This window comes from Equus asinus, chromosome 5 (assembly GCF_041296235.1).
Source record: "Equus asinus isolate D_3611 breed Donkey chromosome 5, EquAss-T2T_v2, whole genome shotgun sequence".
In the NCBI taxonomy this organism is placed as follows: domain Eukaryota; kingdom Metazoa; phylum Chordata; class Mammalia; order Perissodactyla; family Equidae; genus Equus; species Equus asinus.
The window spans coordinates 86,586,144-86,607,120 of record NC_091794.1 but is presented as its reverse complement, the minus strand read 5'-3'; the positions used below and the strand labels follow the sequence as shown (position 1 = coordinate 86,607,120).

At 45.0% G+C, this 20,977-nt stretch overlaps 1 protein-coding gene across 4 annotated transcripts in view; it reads left to right on the top strand.

The window, feature by feature from the left end:
- Positions 1-5,679: 5,679 nt before the first annotated feature.
- LOC106830533 (protein argonaute-1) overlaps positions 5,680-20,977 on the top strand; it is a 33,205-nt gene continuing 17,907 nt past the window's right edge. For 2 of the 4 annotated variants that reach the window (XR_011503482.1, XM_014840112.3), the window contains exons 1-11: positions 5,725-5,902; positions 10,807-10,990; positions 13,310-13,430; positions 13,874-14,055; positions 14,452-14,588; positions 14,813-14,947; positions 15,098-15,185; positions 15,826-15,973; positions 19,526-19,645; positions 20,010-20,141; positions 20,269-20,402. Coding sequence is in view for 3 of the 4 variants with exons in the window: in XM_014840112.3 (XP_014695598.1) it covers positions 5,878-5,902; positions 10,807-10,990; positions 13,310-13,430; positions 13,874-14,055; positions 14,452-14,588; positions 14,813-14,947; positions 15,098-15,185; positions 15,826-15,973; positions 19,526-19,645; positions 20,010-20,141; positions 20,269-20,402 (1,406 nt within the window). In the remaining variant the exon portion in view is untranslated. Of the gene's footprint in view, positions 5,903-10,806; positions 10,991-13,309; positions 13,431-13,873; positions 14,056-14,369; positions 14,589-14,812; positions 14,948-15,097; positions 15,186-15,825; positions 15,974-19,525; positions 19,646-20,009; positions 20,142-20,268; positions 20,403-20,977 lie in introns of those variants that run through there. The other 2 variants (XM_014840113.3, XM_044770337.2) reach the window with 2 other exon arrangements.

Sequence of the window (20,977 nt, the reverse complement as noted above, 5' to 3'; positions counted from 1 at the left end):
AGGTTGCTTCCAAGTCTTGGCTATTGTGAATAATCCTACAGTGAACATAGGGGTGCATATATCTTTACGAATTTGTGTTTTCATGTTCTTTGGATAAATACCCATCAGTGGAATAGCTACGTCATATGGTAGTTATATTCTTAGTTTTTTGAGGAATCTCCATTCTGTTTTCCGTAGTGGCTGCACCAGTTTGCATTCCCATCAGCAGTGTTTGAGGGTTCCCTTTTCTCCACACCCTCTCCAACACTTATTTCCTGTCTTGTTAATTATAGTCTTTCTGACAAGCGTGAGGTGATATCTCATTTAGTTTTGATTTGCATTTTCATGATAATTAGTGATGTTGAACATCTTTTCATGTGCCTGTTGGCAATCTGTGTATCTTCTTTGGAGGAATGTCTGTTCAGATCTTTTGACCATTTTTTAATTGGGTTATTAGTTTTTTTGTTGTTGAGATGAATGAGTTCTTTATATATTTTGGATATTAACCCCTTAACAGATAGATGGTTTGCAAATATCTTCTCCCAATTGTTAGGTTGTCTTTTTGTTTTGTTGATGGTTTCCTTTACTGTGCAGAAGGTTTTTAGTCTGATGTAGTCCCATTTACGTATTTTTTCTTTTGTTTTTCTTGCCTGATCAGACATGGTACTTGAAAATATGCTGCTAAGACCAATGTTGAAGAATGTACTGCTTATGTTTTCTTCTAGAAGTTTCATGTCTTACATTCAAGTCTTTAATCCATTTTGAGTTAATTTTTGTGTATGGTGTAAGATAATGATATATTTTCATTCTTTTGCATGTGGCTGTCCAGTTTTCCCAACACCATTTATTGAAAAGACTTTCCTTTCTCCATTGTATGTTCTTGGCTCCTTTGTCAAAAATTAGCTGTCCATAGTGTGTGGGTTTATTTCTAGACTCTCGGTTCTGTTCCGTTGATCCGTGTGTCTGTTTTTGTGCCAGTACATGCTGTTTTGATTTCTGTAGCTTTGTATTATATTTTCAAATCAGGGAGTGTGATACCTCCAGCTTTGTTCTTTTCTTCTCAGGATTCCTTTGGCTATTTGGGCTCTTTTGTTGTTCCATACAAATTTTAGGATTCTTTGTCCTATTTCTGTGAAAAGTGTCATTGGAACTTTGAGAGGGATTGTGTTGAACCTGTAGATTGCTTTAGGGAGTATGGACATTTTAAATGTGTTAATTCTTCCAATCCAAGAGCACAGAGTATCTTTCCATTTCTTTCTGTCTTCAATTTCTTTCAACAGTGTTTCATGGTTTTCAGTGTACAGGTCTTTCACCTCTTTGGTTAAGTTTGTTCCTAGGTATTTTACTCTTTTTGTTGCAGTTGTAAATAGAATTGTATTCTTAATTTCTTTTTCTGCTACTTCATCGTTAGTGTATAGAAATGCAGCTGATTTTTGTATGTTGATTTTGTATCCTGCAACTTTACCATATTCATTTATTATTTTTGAAAGCTTTTTGGTGGATTCTTTAGGGTTTTCCATATATAAAATCATGTCATCTGCAAATAGTGACAGTTTCACTTTTTCCTTTCCAATTTGGATCCCTTTTGCTTCTTTTTCTTGCATGATTGCTCTGGCTAGGACTTCCAATACTATGTTAAATAAGAGTGGTGAAAGTGGGCATCCTTGTCTGGCTCCTGTTCTTAGAGGGATAGCTTTCAGTTTTTCTCCATTGAGAATGATATTAGTTGTGGGTTTGTCATATATGGCCTTTATTGTGTTGACGTACTTTTCTTCTATACCCATTTTTTTCAGTTTTTTTTACCATAAATCGATGCTGTGTCTTGTCAAATGCTTTCTCTGTATCTATTGAGATGATCATGTGATTTTTATTCTTCATTTTGTTAATGTGGTGTATCTCATTGATTGATTTGTGGATGTTGAACCATCCCTACATCCCTGGAATAAATCCTATTTGATCCTGGCATATGATCTTTTTAATGTACTCTTCTATTCGATTTGCTAGTATTTTGTTTAGGATTTTTGCATCAATGTTCAACAGTGATATTGTCCTGTAATTTTCTTTTGTTATGTTGTCCTTGTCTGGTTTTGGTATCTGGGTATTCTTGGCTTCATAGAATGAGTTAGGTAGCTTTCCCTCCTCTCTAGTTTTTTGGAAGAGTTTGAGAAGGATAGGTATTAAGTCTTCTTTGAATGTTTGATAGAATTCACCAAGAAAGCTGTCTGGCCCTAGACTTTTATTTTTTGGGAGGTTTTTGATTCTTGTTTTGATCTCCTTACTCGTGATTGGTCTATTCAAATTCTCTGTTTCTTCTTTTTTTTTTAAATTTTTTTAAAAGATTTTATTTTTCCTTTTTCTCCCCAAAGTCCCCAGGTACATAGTTGTGTATTTTTAGCTGTGGGTCCTTCTAGTTGTAGCATGTGGGATGTTGCCTCAGCATGGCTTGATGAGCGGTGCCATGTCCACGCCCAGGATTCGAACCGGCAAGACCCTGGGCTGCCAAAGCGGAGTGCATGAACTTAACCACTTGGCCGCGGAGCCAGCCCCTCTCTGTTTCTTCTTGACTCAATTTTGGAAGGTTGTATGATTCTCAGAATTTATCCATTTCTTCTAGATTATCCAGTTTGTGGGCATATAGCTTTTCATAGTATTCTCTTATAATCTTTCGCATTTCTGAGGTGTCCATTCTAATTTCTCCTCTTCCTGATTTCATTTATTTAAGCCTTGTCTCTTTTTTTCTTGGTGAGTGTAGCTAAAGGTTTGTGAATTTTGTTTATCTTTTCAAAGAACCATCTCTCCGTTTTATTGATTTTTTCTGTTGTTTTTTTTAGTCTCTATTTCATTTATTTCTGCTCTGATTTTTATTATTTCTTTCATTCTACTGATTTTGGGCTTTCTCTGTTCTTTTTTTCCCAGTTCCTTTAGGTCCACTGTTAGATTGTTTGAGATTCTTCTTGTTTGTTGAGGTAGACCTGTATTGCTATAAACTTCTCTCTCAGAACTGCTTTTGCTGTATCCCATAAATTTTGTCATGTCGTATTTTCCTTTTCATTTGTCTCAAGGTATTTTTTGATTTCTCCTTTTATTTCTTCATTGACCCAGTCGTTGTTCAGTAGCATTTTATTTAATCTCCACATATGTGTGGCTTTTCCAGTTTTCTTCCTGTAGTTGATTTCTAGTTTCATTCCATTGTGGTCAGAAAAGATGCTTGTATTATTTCAGTATTATTTCAGTCTTCTTAAATTTATTGAGACTTATTTTGTGGCCCAATATGTGATCTATCCTGGAGAATGTTCCACGTGCATTTGAAAAGAATGTGTATTCTGCAGTTTTTGGGTGGAGTGTTCTGTATATATCTACTAAGTCCATCTGGTCTAATGTGTTATTTAAGGCCAATGTTTTATGGTCCCTGTTCTTAAAGAACTTAGAAGGCAGTGCAAAAGGCAGACAGTCATTATGATAACAGGTAATACATTGCCTTCATTCTTCTAGGTACTGTTCTAAGGTCTTTATGTATATTAACAATGGCTCAATGAGGTAGGTACTATTTTCACCCTCTAAAATTGGGGAGGAGGAAATTGAGACACAGAGAAGTTAAGGAATTTGCCCAGTGTTACACTGCTAGTAAATGGCAGTATCAGGATTGAAACCCAAACAGTCTGGCTCCAGAGTCTTTGTTCTTAACTTTATACCATAGAGCAGTAGCTCTTAAAGTGTAGTCCCTAGATCAGCAGCATCAGCCTCATCTGGAAACTTAATAGAAATTCACATTCTTGGGTCCCACCAAAGACCTACTGAATCACATGCTCTGGAGGCAAGCCCTCCAGGTGATTCTGATGCCAGCTGTTTGAGAACCTTTGCTAGAGAGAAGCAAGGCATATACTGTGATGTGTCAGAAATTAATCTCTCCATGGGTAGGGACTGGATGGTCTCCCTCTTAACTTCCTAGCTCTCTGCACAGCATCTAGTGTAAAGTAGGCATCAAACAATACATATGAGGGCTGCCCTGGTGGCATAATGGCTAAGTCCATGTGCTCCACTTTGGCGGCCCAGGGTTCACGGATTTGGATCCCAGGCACAGATGGACCTATACACCATTCATCAAGCCATGCTGTGGGGGCATCCTATGTATAAAATAGAGGAAGATTGGCACAGATGTTAGCTCAGGGACAGTCTTCCTTATCAAAAAAAGAACAGAAATCATATGGATGAATACATATGAATGAATATATGAGAAAGTGATGTTTGAGCTGTGTCTGTTACCACCTATCAGCTGCAGCAGACCCAAAGGGTCCCACAGATAGAGGTCTGTAGCCGCTCTTAAGTTGAGAAATGTTCCCAGAAGCTATGAGACTAGCAAGGAAGAGGTGATACTTTTGGCAAGTTATGATAAGGGTCTGCACCTGCACAAGGAGCCATCAGAATGGCAGGGGGATAATGTGAGAGCAGTTCAGGTAAACATGTCAGGACTTGGAGAACAGCTGAATAAGGGGAAGAAGCAAGGGAGAGAGAGAAACTGCTAATTCTGGGATGAAGGTGCTATTGGCAGAGACAGAAGGCATAGGACAAGCATCTTTGTAGGGGAAAGATAAAAGTTTGGGACTCTTCAAGTTTGAAGTGCTGGTAGGAGATCCAGGTGGAGCTGTCCAGCAGACACTTGGAAATCTGAGTCTGAGACGTGGTTGAAAACAGAGATTTGTAAGGATAGTTGAGTCCTAAGAATGGATGAGACCTTCAAGGGGAAAGTGGAGAGTAGAATAAGAAAGCTGGGTTTGAAACGGCGAACATTGTTACTTAATGGGGCAAAAGCAAGAGAGGGCCCTTGAAGACAGAAAAAGACTTAGGCAATAGGCGACCTAAGAAAATGCTGAAGCCAAGTAGAAGGCTCAAAAAGGAAGGAGAGGCACTGTGTCAGATCATGCAGAGAAATAAGAATTGAAAATTATCCTTTGCATTTTGACATGCACAGTATTTTAAGTGACGTGGTGAGGCCAGAAGCAGATTGACTAAGTTCAGGCGTGAGCTGTAGATGAGAAAGTGGAGGCAGGTGCTTCCCAGGTCCCACAGATAGAGGTCTGTGGCCGCTCTTAAGTTGAGAATATGACATCTTTCAGGGTAGGCAGCGTCTCTTTCATATGTGTGGTCTCAGCGCCCAGCACTCGGCCTGGAAGAGAGGGTGGCGTCAGTGAGTTCAGTGACGGGGGACAGAGAAAGGCTTCGCGGAGGCAGTCGCTTTGCAGCCAAGGCTTGAAGGATGAGGGTGATTGGGAGGAGAGGTGGGAGGCAGGGGCCCTGGGTGTTGGGGTGCTCGGAGTGTGTGAGGGGGGCCTGGGAATGAGGTGGGGTTCCTGTAATGTGCGCGTGGCTCTGTGCGAAGGGTGGAGGAGGTGTGTAGTCTTGGAGGGACCTGTCTGGGGAAAAGACAGGGCCAGAGGCTGCTGCGGGGGTGTCCCCCCGCCCCGCCCCACCCCACCCCACCCCACCCCGCTTACGCCGCTGCGCGGTTCCGCGGCGCCTCTACCGGAGCCCTCCCGCCGGGCTGCATGGCGACGGATGACCGCCAGGGGCCGCTGCCTCGGGTCCCCGGTGCCCCCGCCCCTCTCCATTGGCCTTTGTTGCCGTCGGAGCGCCCCGCTTGACTCGTTCCCGTCCGCCCCCTGGGCCTGGCGGTCGCGCCTGCGCACTGGCAGCTGGCCGGGCGCTCGCAGGGGGAGCTGCTGCAGGCTCCGCGGCGGCGGCGGCAACGGAGGCTGCGGGGGCGGCCGTGCGAGCGGCCGGGCTTGGGGGGGGAGCCGAGCCCGGCCCGGGAGCCCGAGCAGCTAGAGTGCGGGGTATCTAGGCCCCTCACGCTGGACTCCACAGTCTCCGGGCCGCCTGACCTCCGCACGGGTATATGGGATGGAAGCGGGACCCTCGGGAGCAGGTAAGGGCCCCCGAGAGTGGGGTACGGTGCGTGCTCCAAGGACCAGGGGGGCTCCCGCGTGAAAAGCAGGATTTCCGAGTGAGGGGAGGTTTCCTAAGTAAGGAGAAGGGCGCTTATGGGATGGGGGGCCCAGTTTGAAGGGGGCTGTGTGCAGTTCCGGGGGAAACCTTGCGAAGGGAAGCTTGAGACGGAGGCCGTTTATCAAAGGAGCCTATATGCACTCCTGGAGGTGGGAAGTAACCTGGGAGAAGGGCCTGAACGCACGTAAGGACTCCCAGAGATCCCAGGAGGCCTAGGGAGAGGCCCGGCAGGTGGCAGGGGGCGGGCTCCAGGTGTCCAAAAGAGGAGGGGGTCGACACAAATGGGCCCAGAGTTGCCGCATGCTGGGGGCGGGGGCTCAGCCGGGCTGGGCTGGGCTAGTGGCTCTTGCGTGAAGGCGCTAGAGCTGGGCTGTGAGCTCCGCCCCAGTTGGGCCTGACGCGGGGGCGAGGGTCAGGGGGCGGTGGGTGGGGATCCAGCCCCGGGATTCCCCCCTGTGAGTCTGGGGAGCTGGAACAGAGGCGCCCGAGCATGCGCAGAGGTGGCAGCTGGAAGGGGCTGCCTGATGTGTTGGGGGCGTGGCTGCCGGAATCCCCCCCACTCCCTACACCGCTGGATTTGGCTTCGAAAAAGGAGCGCGCTGATGGGGTGCATTCTCGCTAAGGTTATCCTGGCAAAGCGTAAATAGAAATGGTTCTCTTCCTCATCTTGGGGGCTCTTACACTTGGCCCTGAAAAACCTCAGTCACAATTTGCCAAGAATGGGTTGAGGGAAGCTGCCAAAGTGCCTTATTCTGCCACTGGGATGAGCAAAGACTGTAAGCGATGCGATGTTCTGGGAGTGGATCCTTCCTGAAGATAGACCTTAGAAAAGGTGTTGATTACTGAGGGACCAAGGCCAGGACCAGGTTTACCTGGAAGAGGTTGTCTGCCTGGTTTACACTATTCTGGTCAAATAGTACTGAGAGATGGAATCTTAACCCGAGGATAATGACCTTTCCATGGAAATGTCTCCTGAGGTGACAGCCTAATCTCTTTGTATACTTTAATATTTTTTTGGCTTCTGTTCCCTTCTTGGGTATCTTTTCTTTTTCTTCTCTCTATTCCCCAGAAACTGCCAGGGTCACGTCATTAGACCCAAGGTTGTTAAGCTAGCCTTTTGTCACAAAGTTGTTTGGGGGAGGGGGTAGTTTTTAGCTTTCAACCTGGTGAGTCCCAGGTGATAGCCTTAACAACTTATTCACAACAATCAGGAGAAAAAGAGATAATAACAGAGGAGAAACTGAGGCAGGGTTTCCCCAAGAAGACCAGAGTGCCCAGGATGGACTGTGAGGTGGTGGCACCTGCTGTGTCCTAGTTCTGTTACCCTTTGATGGGAGGAGCAATCTAGACCTGGGAATCCTTTAGGTCTTATCTCACCACCTCCTTCCATTTGATCTAGGGGTGGGAATAGAATTTCCATTTGGGACATGAATTTCGTTTCTGGTAGAAAGATCTTTGTCTTTTATACCAGATCTAATCCCCTCAAGGAAATAGCTCGTACCAACTCATTCAAGTCATCCATTCAGTGATCCATAAGTATTTAGTGACTGCTTTCCCCAAAACACAAACCACCTTGTAAAGGCCAGGTAAATCTTAAGTTGGAGTGCAGGGAGCAACTGACTTCAGAAAACTACTTCCTCCTTGCCTAAGGCCCCTCTCTCCATTCCAGGAACTCTCCTGGATTTCTAGGCTGGAGAGGATGTGCAGCAACCTGTGGACTAGAGTAGGAGTAAGTCATAGCGGTCCAGATGGATTGCTGAGAGCTGGCACCCATGAATTCCTAATGGGCTCTGGAGTGATGGAAAAATTGACTTTTTTTTTTTGTTAGAAGAATTAAACTTCCAGAGAAGGGACTAGAGCCTGGTATCTGGAGTTGACTGTAACCTAGTGGGACAGGCTTTGCCTCGTCAAAGGGTGTAAATTGAAATTCATTCTGGAAGCTGTGTATAGAGGGACCCCAAAACTGCCTCTTTCCTAGGCCCAGCTTGTTCTCTTGGAAGTTGGAAGATACAATATACAAAACTAAGGTATTGTTGCTGACTTCACTGGGCCAGGTATTCCTCTCTGCTTAGACATGTTCCAAGCACATATACTGGACTGGGGCTCTCGGAAGAGAGAGTAGTGTCTGATTTATCTATGGCAACAGCGAGTGTCTAGTCCCTGACACGAAGTACATGTTTATTAATTGAATTGAATGACATTCTAGTGTGAACATAAATGGTTAAGCACATATGTTGATATTGAATAATTTGTGTATACTCTTGTGTGGACATTCTTTTTGGAGAGATTGGCCTCTTAGTCTTTTCTTACTGGACAGCTAACCCAGCCTTAAGTTTGTCTTTTGAATAGGCGGTCTGGCTCCTTGGGAGGTATGTGGGCCTCAGAACTGCAGGGAAGGAATCCCTTCAGCTCTGTTACTTTTGCTTCTCAGGGCTAGTTGGGGATGGGGGAGGGGGAGTGTCCTTTTCATGGCTCCTCCCTCCTTGCTTTTGTCTGCAGGGAAGGGCCCCGCCCCTTTCCCCCAAGGCCCAAGCTTTGTCCTCGGTGCTGGGGCCCTCATCTGCATCACAAAGTGGCCGTCTGTCCCTGTCTGGGTCTGAAGGGAAGTGCCTCCCTTTCTCAGACTAAAAGCTGGGGGCAGGGTTGGGTTGGGGGGAACTTCGTACAGCTGTAAGGCTTGCAGGGGGATGGGGTGGGAGAGAGGTTCTCCCTTCCTCCTGCCTTCCTTAGTTTGGGGATGAAGGGGAGGGTAGGCATTCTCCTGTTTTCCTAAAGCCTCCTTGGAGTGGAGGGTGCCTAAGGCTAAGTCTGGTGTGTAGTCCTATTTCTGGGGAAGAGAAGGCTTTGAGGCTAGAGTGTCTGTCCCATCCCCCATCATTTTTACCCAGCCCCTAGCTCTAAGGGATGTCTTTCTCCCAAGGCTCCAAATGATTATTCAGCCTGGGAGACTAAGAAGGTGAATGGAATGTAAGAACTTGGGGAGGGGAAGGGTGTCTCTTACGAGCTACATCCACCAGGGTGCATGTTTGTAGGGTTTATAATTGTTCGTGAGCAGTTTGCAGGTCTTCGTGTGTTTGTGTGCTCTGTATGCTTGTGTGTTCTTTGTGGTGTGTCTGTGAATCTGTTTTGTTCACTCATTTAATATCTGTATATTGAACACCTCCTGTATACCAGGCACTGGAGATTAAGCACTGACCAAGGCAGATACAAGTGTCTGCCTTTGAAGAACTCGCAATCTAAGGTAGTGAGGGGTATGTGTATAAAGATACACTGTCTAGGTCTAAGTGTGTGTTTGGATGTGTATGACAGGAATGTGTTCCCACTATGTATGTGTCTGTCTATGGTTTGTGTGCAGTTTTTGTCTAGCTCATGCTGGGGTAGGCGGCGGCCAGGTGCTCATAGTTAGGCTTTTAGTTCCCGGTGTAGCTGAGTCCTGAAGGTTTTTCCCCCAGGCTGGGCTGGGCTTGACAGGTGGTTAGGAGACACAGCAGCTTAGCTCTGGGAAGCGTGCCCCTCCCGTGAATGGTTCTGACCTCTTCCTGACCCCCCCAGCTGAGGATATGCCCCATCCCCCCAGCCTGGCTGACCGTGAAAGCAGAGCTCTAGTGATGGGAGGTTCTGTGCTGGTTTATTCCTCTCCCCTCCCACCTGGGCTGGTCCTCCTCTGGCAAGGACAATGGTAGCTGTGGACAAAGGCTTCTCTTAGGCAGTTTCCCTTTTTCCTCCTTTCCCCTCAAGCTAGAAAATAAAAGTAGGGGCAGCAGTCAGGCTGGTGGCAAGAGAGGAGAAAGTAGTGGGATCTGGCTCTGCCCTAGCCCTTTGCCAAGAGTCCCCTCTGTCTTGAAATTGATCCTTTCTGCTACTGTCTGGGCCCTCTGTGTGCAAGGAGCTGTGGGCCCTGGGGAGAATCTTGTGTTCTCCTTCCCAGAGCCAGCATCTCTTCCTTCTCCAGTGTGCTGATGGCTGCCTCTCCTTCACAAGTTCTCTGCTCTATCCCACTCCTGCCTCAGTCTCCTATATTCAGCCTGTCTTCATTCCCTAGCTTTTTCTTCTTTTGAATTTTTCTTTATTGTCTCCCCAATCGCAACTTTCTTTCTCAAGCTCCCAGTATTAACCTGTCTTGCCCCGGCTGCTAACTCCAGCCTCTCCTCTTTGCCAGTTCAAGCCTTTTCCTACTGTGGTCTCCAGTTCTGGGCTCTTCACCAGCTCTCTATTTCAGCCTCTCTCCTTTCCTTAGTCTCTAAACTCTCTTCTTTTTAGCCATTTTTCCTTTTCTGTCTTTCAAACTTCAGCCATTTAGTTCCCTTAATCCTTTATCAAACAATGTCCCTGTTATTTCTCCCAAATCTGGCTTCTTTTGGATCTTATTCATGCCTACACTGCAGAGGAGCATTAAGATGATGCTATTTTGTGTTCAGGATGGTGATGATTCAAGTGAGCATCTGGCTGGCAGAGAATAGGGCATTCTTGGTCTGCTAGATACCTGGTAGAGGCAGGTGTGTTAATCTAGTAGAAGGAAGAAAGAGTTGTTACTGGGAGCCAGATTTAGCCCTCTACGTAACGTGTAATAGGAACTTATTACATATTCACTTGATGAACTTAAGATAGACAGCAAGGGGAATTTTCCTAACTGGAGAGAGATTTAAAAAAAAAAAGTGAGCCTGGGTTGTCTGAGCCATTGGAAACCCTCGATTGGGTTGGGTTGGCAGGAAAGAGGCTTCCCCTACACTCTCCTGCTCCTGTTCTGGAAGGCCTGTGCATTCTCTTATCGAAGTGGTAAGGAGATTGCCAGACTCTACCCTCACCAGCCTCTTTGTCTTTTAGCTGCGGGCGCCTACCTGCCCCCCCTGCAGCAGGTGTTCCAGGCACCTCGCCGACCTGGCATTGGCACTGTGGGGAAACCAATCAAGCTCCTGGCCAACTACTTTGAGGTGGACATCCCTAAGATTGACGTCTACCACTACGAGGTGGATATCAAGCCAGATAAGTGTCCTCGAAGAGTCAACCGGTAAGTGATACACATCTAAGCCACCAAGTCCAGGAGTCTTCACTTTCTTGGGTCTCAGAACCTTAAAAGAGGATCCAGAGAGGTAAAAGGAAAACTAGTAGAGGATGGTATCACCAAATTGAAGAAAGTTTTGGGGGAGGATATTCCAGTTAAGGTAAATGTTGAATAATATCATTGGATTTGGCTGTTATGAGATAATTGATGCCTTTTGCCAGGGCAGTTTCAGTAGAGTAGTTGGGCTAGTAATCTAACTACAGTGAGTTAAGGAATAAGTGGAAGGTAATGTGGTAGGGATAGTGAGAACAGATAGCTGAACAGTGAAGTGCAGGGAAAGAGGGAATATATTGGCTCAAGAGGACTATGGGGGTCAAGTACAGTGCCTGGTACATTTCAATATTTGTTGAAATGAGTGAATGAAAAGTTTTTAAGAATGAGACATGGATATATTTATAAACTGAGGAGAAGGAGCTAGTGGAGAAGGAGAGGTTAAAGGTATAGGACGGAGATGGGAGGAATGAGTGGGATGTCATTACTAAGGCTGGAGGACATTACAGGATACACACTTGGAGGGATTAGCCTTAGAAGAAGCAGTATTTCTTTTTACAATTAATTTATTTTATTATTATTTAACAACTATATATGTACGATGTAAAAAATTAAAATGTTGCAAAAAGAGTAGCATGAAAAATGTCTTCTATTACCTTGGTCTAAAGTCCCCTAGTCCCTTTTCCTGGAGGCATTCATTGGTCTTGAGTATGCTTCCAGATATTTTTCTGTGCATTTGTAAGCATATATTTATATAGAACATTTTTTGAAATGCACAGAATATAGAACACTGTATACCTTGTTCTGCACCTTGCGTTTTTCCACTGGACAATATGTTTTGGAAAATAATACATATCAAGTACATACTTGCTTCATTCCTTTGCATCGTTCTGTAGGTGTTTTATCAAGTGGATGTATTATACCTTATTTAATAAGTCTATTGAGAAACATTTAGGTTGAGTCTAAACTTTTGCTACAAAAATGAAACTGTGTTGAATATTGTTAAATATAGATACATTTTTGCACTCAAATGTGAGTGCATCTGTAGGATAAATTCCTAGGAGTGGAATTGCTGGCACAATACATTTAAAAATTTTGAAATATTGCTTTTTTTTTTTTTACACTAAGTTGTACCAGTTTATACCCCATCAGCAAGGTAACAGAGTCTCTCTTCCCCATATCTGCACCAATCCAATATATTGGGTTTTTTGATCTTTGACATTCTGATAAGTAGTAAATTATATCTTGGTCTAATTTTAAATTGTTTCTCTAATGAGTGAAAGTGAACATATTTTCATATGTTTAAAAATTATATATGGAAGGGACATTTCAAGTGTGAGAGGAAAGAAAGAGGAGAAGAGGCGTGCGTATATAAATATGTTTATTTGGGCACTTGAGAATGGCTTTGCCTACTCTGCTTTACTCTTTTCAGAGTTATTAGAGTTACTTTTTAATAGGAAGTAGGAATAGGTTCTAGAATTAGAGGGTAGTTGAGAAGGTTTGACACAGTCTATGAGGGATGGAAGTGATCAGGGACATGAAAAAGATTGCTAGGCAGCATTGAAGCCTAACTGGGATTGAAACTATGTGTTTACAGTCTTTTTATCTAGTAGTATTCAAGAGCTTTGGTTTAAAAAAGTGAAGAAGTCAGATAGTTGGATGGGCTGGAATTTTGAAGGTTAAATGGATACTCTGAGATCTAAGTAAGTGGCAAGGGACAGGAAGTGAAATCAAGAAAGAGATGATAATGGAGAGAAAATGGGGTGGTGGGGCTAAGGACCTCAGAGAGATGAAAGAGGTGAGGTTCTTCTTCCACAGTTTATTCTTATTCCAATTCAGATCTCCCCATCTACTTTTTTTGCTTATCAGTTTGGGGATTGGAGTAGCCTGGATTCTGCTTCTGGATAGACCCTGGGATTAAGCCCTTCTTCCCTCAGCTTCCCCTTCTGATCAGAAGGCACTCTTACCCACTCTTTCAGGTTCTTTAGAGCCTTGGTGATCTGAGGACCAGAAGCATCACCTGCTGGCATGTTAGAAATGTAGAATTTCAGGCTTTGCTTTAGTCTGACTGAATCAGAATCTGCATTTTAATAAGATCTCCAGGTAATTCATATGAACGTTTAAGTTTGAGAAGCATTACCATAGAGTAGATGAGATTAGTGTAGATGCTAGGACAGAAAGTAGTAGATGGGACATTGCCTGGACTTCGAATTACTTCCAAAAGCTTGAAGTGGTAGTCTCTCAGCTTCCACAGGCCGCTCCTATCCCCCACAGGGAAGTGGTGGAATACATGGTCCAGCATTTCAAGCCTCAGATCTTTGGTGATCGCAAACCCGTGTATGATGGAAAGAAGAACATTTACACTGTCACGGCACTGCCCATTGGCAACGAACGGGTAAGGTTGGGAGTCAGGCTAGACCTGTGTCAGGGGTCTGGGTTGGGACAGATCTCCTGTAACCCTGTTTGGAGTTTGGCTGTGTAGAGATCCCTTTCATCTTTTGTGCAAAGAAAGTGTGTTTTAGGGTGAGGGGTGGGTAGATACTGATGTTTATTTAGTCTACTATATGTCTGTACCTGCCCCAAGTTGACTGAGATTAGACTTAAAATAGACCTAAAGGACTTCCTGCTAGGTGTGGTTGAGAGAGACAGAAGCCCCGAGCCAAGGTGGCTGGAGACTAAGGGGCTGGATTTACTCTGAAGTCTTCATTATAATCTCCTATCAGCTTAAGGAGCAGGTTCTTGGCCAGTCTATGGGTTGGGGGACAGTTGGGGCAGGGCAAAGAATGTTGGACTGTGGGAAAGTATTGGCAGTCCTTCACCTCTTTCTCTCTCCCAAAGGTTGACTTTGAGGTGACAATCCCTGGGGAAGGGAAGGATCGAATCTTCAAGGTCTCCATCAAGTGGCTAGCCATTGTGAGCTGGCGCATGCTGCATGAGGCCCTGGTCAGTGGCCAGATCCCTGTTCCCCTGGAGTCTGTACAAGCCCTGGATGTGGCCATGAGGCACCTGGCATCCATGAGGTACTGGGTGTAGTTAGTATCTGGGCTACTAGTGGTGGCAGAATGTTATGTGGGGAGGAGGGGAATGAGCACATATTAAGGTCTCACAGTGTGCTTTCCAAATAAAAAATTATTTGAAGCCCTACCATATCCAGGCAAGTGTGCATAAACATTTAGATGGTTTAAAGCCTTGGCCCTGTCCCTTTTAGATATCTTTGGACTTCACCCCATTTGTCCCTGCAGGGCAGAGAAAGAGTAGAGACTTGCACAAGGTCAGTCACACAACTAGTAAAGGATCAGAGCTGGAATTAAAGCCCTGGTGTCCTGCCTTCCAGGCCAGGGCTCCTCCGTGCCCAGGATGCCTCACAGGGTGGGGGCCTGTGCCCGAGGGACCAGTTCTCTGCCTGTCCCTGCCAGGTACACCCCCGTGGGCCGCTCCTTCTTCTCACCGCCTGAGGGCTACTACCACCCGCTGGGGGGTGGGCGCGAGGTCTGGTTCGGCTTTCACCAGTCTGTGCGCCCTGCCATGTGGAAGATGATGCTCAACATTGATGGTGAGTGGGGAGAGCTATGGAGCCAGGGGCACCCTGAGTCCAGTGACCACACTCCCAGCCTCATCCCTCCCAGCTCTGTAACCATACTCCTAGTCTAATCCCTATAGCCCTGGGACCCCTCCCCCATCCCAATACCCTATAAGGAAGAGGGTGTAAAGAGCAGTACCTCTGTTTATTCTGGAAGACAGAACCTGAGCTGAGCTGTACCTACCCTGTCCCCACAGTCTCAGCCACTGCCTTCTACAAGGCTCAGCCGGTGATTGAGTTCATGTGTGAGGTGCTGGACATCAGGAACATAGATGAGCAGCCCAAGCCCCTCACAGACTCTCAGCGTGTGCGCTTCACCAAGGAGATCAAGGGTGAGGACCCAACCAGGTTGGGAAGGGAAATGGTGCTACTGTCTCTTTAGTCCTAAAAGGAAATCCCCTTGGGATATATTCAGGGGAGAGGCCAAGCCTGGGCACATGAGCAACTTTTTTCAACCCTGACAAGCAGTGTGTGTATCCCAGGCCTGAAGGTGGAAGTGACCCACTGTGGACAGATGAAGAGGAAATACCGCGTGTGTAATGTTACCCGCCGCCCTGCCAGCCATCAGACGTAAGTTAACAGGGCTGCTAAGGCATACCATTGGTGAAAGGAGGCTGAGATTTCAACACGTTCCCTTCACTCCTCCCCCGACCCTGAACACTCACCCTGAGGATGAGCCCTGTTTTCAAAGATTAGCTGTGGGAATTTGGCATCCCTTCTGCAATCTTCCTAGATCCATAGATATTCTCCCTACCATTCTTGCCTTCTTGGTCTCCACCTTTCTTCCTTGGGCCTTTACTATAGAGCAGGCATCTTCCTTTGACTCCTGTCTTGGTTCTGTAGATGTTAGAATTGCTCTCAACTTATTCTTCCTCCTGAAAAAGAAAGCTGGGCTCCTGGGCTAGACCTTGGGGAAGCTGTCACTGATCCCATCCACCTTCTTGATCTCAGACTGTACTGGATTATGAGTGCCTACTTTATGCTCAACACTAGAAATGTAGATGGGTGAGATATGGTCGCGACCATTGTGGAACTTGCCTCTCAAATCTTTGGCTTCACTCTTGGAGCCCTGTATTGCCTGCTTTCCTGTGAGTGGCAGTGCTCAAAGAGGCTGGATAGGGGTGAAGCCAAGTCTTGGCTTCCCATGGTTGTGGGTCTGGAGAGATGGGATTTAATGCAGGGCTATGACCTCTTCTCTTTCCCCAAACAGATTTCCCTTGCAGCTGGAGAGTGGACAGACTGTGGAGTGCACAGTGGCACAGTATTTCAAGCAGAAATATAACCTTCAGCTCAAGTATCCCCACCTGCCCTGCCTGCAAGTTGGCCAGGAACAAAAGCATACCTACCTGCCCCTAGAGGTGAGGCTGCTTAGTAATAGCTGGGCTGGGGAACAAGCATTGTACCTCCATACTGATCCTCAGAGGTCTGTTCTTCCATTCATAGTCTCTCATCCTCATTTTGAAGTTTGGAAAATTGACATTCTGAGAGGTATGAGGTCATTCTGTGAGATGGAGGCCTCATTCTTACCTGCAAAGTTTTTTCCTTGTCCCCCATCCTGCTTTCATGTTCTTTCAGGACTGCCAGGGAGAGGTGAAACCTGTATTTACTGTTTAATAAATAATTAGTTTGTTCAGACAGAGACTTCAGATACCCACACTCATGTCCTCTTAATTTTTCTTTCCCTCTGGAGCTGGGGATCCTAAATGACCTAGAGATACAAGTGTACTTTATTTTACAGAAAATGGAGATGAATGTTACCTATAACAGGAATCCTATTTCCCCAGTGATCAATGTTTTCCTTTTGAAAAAGTTTTAGCCCCAAGATATGTCATATTCTTATGCTTCAGCAGACCTTTGAAATCCTGCAATTAAGGAAAAAATAGTAATGCTATTTAAGTCATAGAATACAAATGCAGAAACATTGGGCTGTATTTGGTTTGGTATACATTAGCCAAAATAGCTAATGAGAAACGGCTTCTAACTGTTTCATTGTCTAGTCCAGTGTTACTCAGAGTATGGTCAGTGGACCGACAGCATAGGCATTACCTGGGAACTTGTTTGAGATGCAGAGTCTCAGGTTCCACCTAGACCTACTGAATCAGAATCTGTCTTTTAACAGAATCCAAAGAGGATTCAACATTAAAGTTGGAGAAGCACTAGCCTAGACCGTCTTACTCTGTTTCAGCAGCAGGAGTCAGATAGCTGGGACCAAAGCTCAAGCCTTCTGTGAGCTTCCTGAATTTCAGAACTAACCAGAGGGAATTAGGCTGAAGGGAGAAGAGATCCCAAAACGCAAGAACTCTGACTGACTTAGTAGCTACTGATGCACAGAAAGTGGGATGAAGGCAATATATACTCTGAGGTGTAAACAGAAGTCTTTAGGGACAATCTCAGCTAAGTAGATAGGCTTTAGGTAATAGCTACTACAAGCTGAGATTTGTTAGTAAATTAACATTCCTTCTGTTTAAACAATAATTTCCAAGGTGAATAATTTATATAATGAGTTATATTTGATTTTTACTGTTGTTTATTTAACAAATATTTAATGAGCTCCTAATAATGTGTCATATACTACTTTTTTTATGTGCTGGGAATGTAGAGATTAACAGGACAGACAAGGTCCCTGCTGTCATGGGGCTTGCATTCTAGAAGGGGGAGATAGACAATAATTAATAAAGATAGTTTTCAGATGGTGCTGAGTGCTCTAAGAATAATAAAACAGGCTAAGGGGATAGAAGTAAGGTTGGAGGGAGTTGGAGAGCTACTTTAGTTATTGTGGTCAGGGAAGTTCTCTTTTAGGAGACATTTGAGCTGAGTCCCAAATTATGGGATAGAACCAACCTTGTAGCAACCTGAGAGAAGAGCCTTCCAGGCAGGAAGTAAATAGCAAGTACAAAGGCTCTCAAGCAGCAGGGGACGTGGATCTTTTTGATAGATAGACAGAGGCCATAGTGGCTGGCCTGTGGTGTATGGGGGGAAAAATAGGAGGTGATTTTGGAGAGAGGTGCAGGGTCAAATTATGTAGGCTGTTGTATTCAGGTGGGAGTTTTTGTTGTTGTTAGAATAGCTTGATCAAGATGTAATTCACTTACCATAAAATTCACTCTGGTAAAATGTACAGTTCATTGGTGTTTAGTCTATTCACAGAGTTGTGCAACCATCACCACTACCTGATTCTAAAACATTTTCCTCATCCCCAGAAGAAAGCCCATATCCATTAGCAGTTACTTACTATTCCTTCTCCCCTGCAACTCCACTACCAGCCCCTAGTAACTACTAATCTACTTCTGTCTATGGATTTATCTGTTCTGGACATTTCATATAAATGGAGTTATATAATGTGACCTTGTTTGACTGGCCTATTTCACTTAGCATAATGTATTCAGGGTTCATCTATGTTATAGCATATGTCGGAATTTCCTTCCTTTTTAAGGCTGAGTAATATTCCGTTGTGTGTATACACTGCATTTTGTTTGTCCATTCCTTCATTTACGGACATTTGGGTTACTTCTACCTTTTAGCTGTTGTGAGTAATGCGGCTATGAATACAGGTGTACAAGTATTTGTTCTAGTCCCTGCTGTCACCTCTTTTTAGTACATACCCAGAAGTGGAATTACTGGATCATATGGTAATTCTGTGTTTAATTTTTTGAGGAATCACCATACTGTTTTCCACAGCAGCTGTACCATTTTACGTTCCCATCAGCAATGCACAAGGGTTCCAGTTTCTCTACATCCCTGCTTTAGTCTTTTTCCTAGTGTTGGTTCTGTAGCTGAAATCATCTGTAGAGAGTGCTACAACTTTAAGGTGCCTTCACGAGAGCAACCTCACAAATTTTAACAATTCTGGATTTTCATTAAGTGAATTGACTAATTTGTGCATTCTTTGGGAAATGGAGTTTAAAGGCAGGTGACCTTGTCCTGGCGTTCCCTACCATAATTCAGCATGAACTCTGGAAATTAGGAAGAGAACCAGTACTTCCAGAATGTTGGACCTTTGGGAGCAAGTTATATATTTCATTTTGTCTAAATCTTCACTACAACTTCATGAGACAGCTAGTATTTTTTCCTGTGACTGAAATTAGAGAAGCAGAGTCTCAGAGTGGTTAAGAGATCTGCCCAAGATAACATCACCTAGAAATGGCAAAGCTGGGCTTCAAACTCAAGTCTTCCAAATCTACTGGCTCTCTCTACTCTGCGAAAAGACTTCCTGTTCACGGCATCCAGAATATAGTATATTGGGGAATGGAAGTCTTGTATATCACCAGAAAGTCTTTTCTCATCTCCGTTGTGTTCTGTTGTGCCCAAAACGGAGGAACTGCATCCTCACATCAACAGAGGACACTGTCAGCCAACAGAGACACTGATTTCTCTAGGATCTCAGTGATCACCTGTAGGCTAGGGCTCAAGAATTAAGAGCCATCTCTAATCTCCTGGTGGATTGTGAGATGAAGCATCTTACTGCCTGTCACCATTGGAGAGCTGCCTACTACCTTAGGAATCCAGTTTGTTTATATTGAGTTTTTTAGTAGTCAGAAGAGCTCTATACTGGGTCCTTTATGCTACAATTTATTGAGTATTTACTGTGCTCTAGAACTGTACTCAGTCCTTTAAGTGCTTTATTTTGTTTATTCTCCAAGCAACTCTATGAGATTGCTAATATTCTCCCTGTTTAACATATGAGACCTGAGCCCATATCTGGCTCTGGATCCCAAGCTCTTAATCACAAAGTGGCTATATTGCCTTTTGTATTACACATGGATGTTTTCTAACATGCTTGTCTATGCAAAAGGGATTTTGCAGTTCCCTTCACAGGGCTGACGGCCAAAGTCTCTTCCCTTACTGTGGGGCTTTAGGTACAAGGTGGACTGTACTCAAGCCAGAGCTACCTGTCCTTCTCGTTTCCTCAGGTCTGTAACATTGTGGCTGGGCAGCGCTGCATTAAGAAGCTGACCGACAACCAGACTTCGACCATGATAAAGGCTACAGCTAGGTCGGCCCCAGACAGACAGGAGGAGATCAGCCGCCTGGTCAGTGGGGCTGCAGAGAAATGTATGCTTGGTTGCTCAGTCATGGGGGCCCCTGGTAGCATAGATGCTTTTCTGCCTTGGCAGGACCCTCAGGAGAACACAAGCCTGGATTTGCTGCCTGGGACTCCTAGAACTGCTCTCGCTTCTTGATTCTGTAGTACTTTGCTTCCTATCTCTTTTTCCCTCCTGTATTACTTCCCTGTGTTATCTACTCCCACTTACCTCATCTTCCACTTTACCCCCTTTTTTAGGGCTATTCCTTGCCAGCCCCAGCTGCTCTTCAGGGCTTTCTCCTTGGGACCCAGAGGGTGAGCAGTATTGCCAAGCTGCTGCTCTGCTGAGCTCCCCTTCTTTTGTCTTGCAGATGAAGAATGCCAGCTACAACCTAGATCCCTACATTCAGGAATTTGGGATCAAAGTAAAGGATGACATGACGGAGGTGACGGGACGAGTGCTGCCGGCGCCCATCTTGCAGTACGGCGGCCGGGTGAGCAGGGTCAGGGCCAGACAACATCTCTTGGGCATATGGCGGGGAGGTTGGGTTGTATAGCCTGGGACTTTTGCTCCCCTACCCACCTGGCTCTATTGAGGCTCACCTGGGCACCCCCTCTGCCTATCCCCAGAACCGGGCCATTGCCACACCAAATCAGGGTGTCTGGGACATGCGAGGGAAACAGTTCTACAATGGGATTGAGATCAAAGTCTGGGCCATCGCCTGCTTCGCACCCCAAAAACAGTGTCGAGAAGAGGTGCTCAAGTAAGGAGGGTTGGGTGTGTGGGTGGAACGGTGGGAAGGACCCTAGAGCTGCCTACCTTCCCTTAACCTCAAGGGGCCAAAATTTAATTTGTAGTCTGCTCTTTCTGTGACTTTTGACTCTGCCTCCTTATACTGTCTGGCTCCAACTTCTGTCTGTTCCTTCTCTGTCTATCTGTGGTCAGGAGTCTTGATGAGGAGCCGTATCTGTGTCAGAGATGATGACTTCAGGGCATGAATCTCTGAAGGGAGGCCTGAATTATTTTATTGTTATAATTATTAACACTGATAGTAAATAGTAGTAGTGATGACTATTAACGTTTATGCCAACGTAGTACCTAATTTTATGTTCTTTCATTTCATCTTCACAGTAGGTGGTGGTATTTCCATTTTCAGGAGACTGAGGCTCAAAGAGGTTAAGTAATTTGTGCAAGGTTTTCATATCAAGAAAGTGTCAGAGTTTGAATTGAGTCAGATCTGATGCTTTGAAGCTTGTATTCCTAACTGGAAACAAAAGTTCAGCTGGTTCTCTGAGCTGTCCTCTCCTGTGCACGCAATTTGTTCAGTCAGGTTCAAGT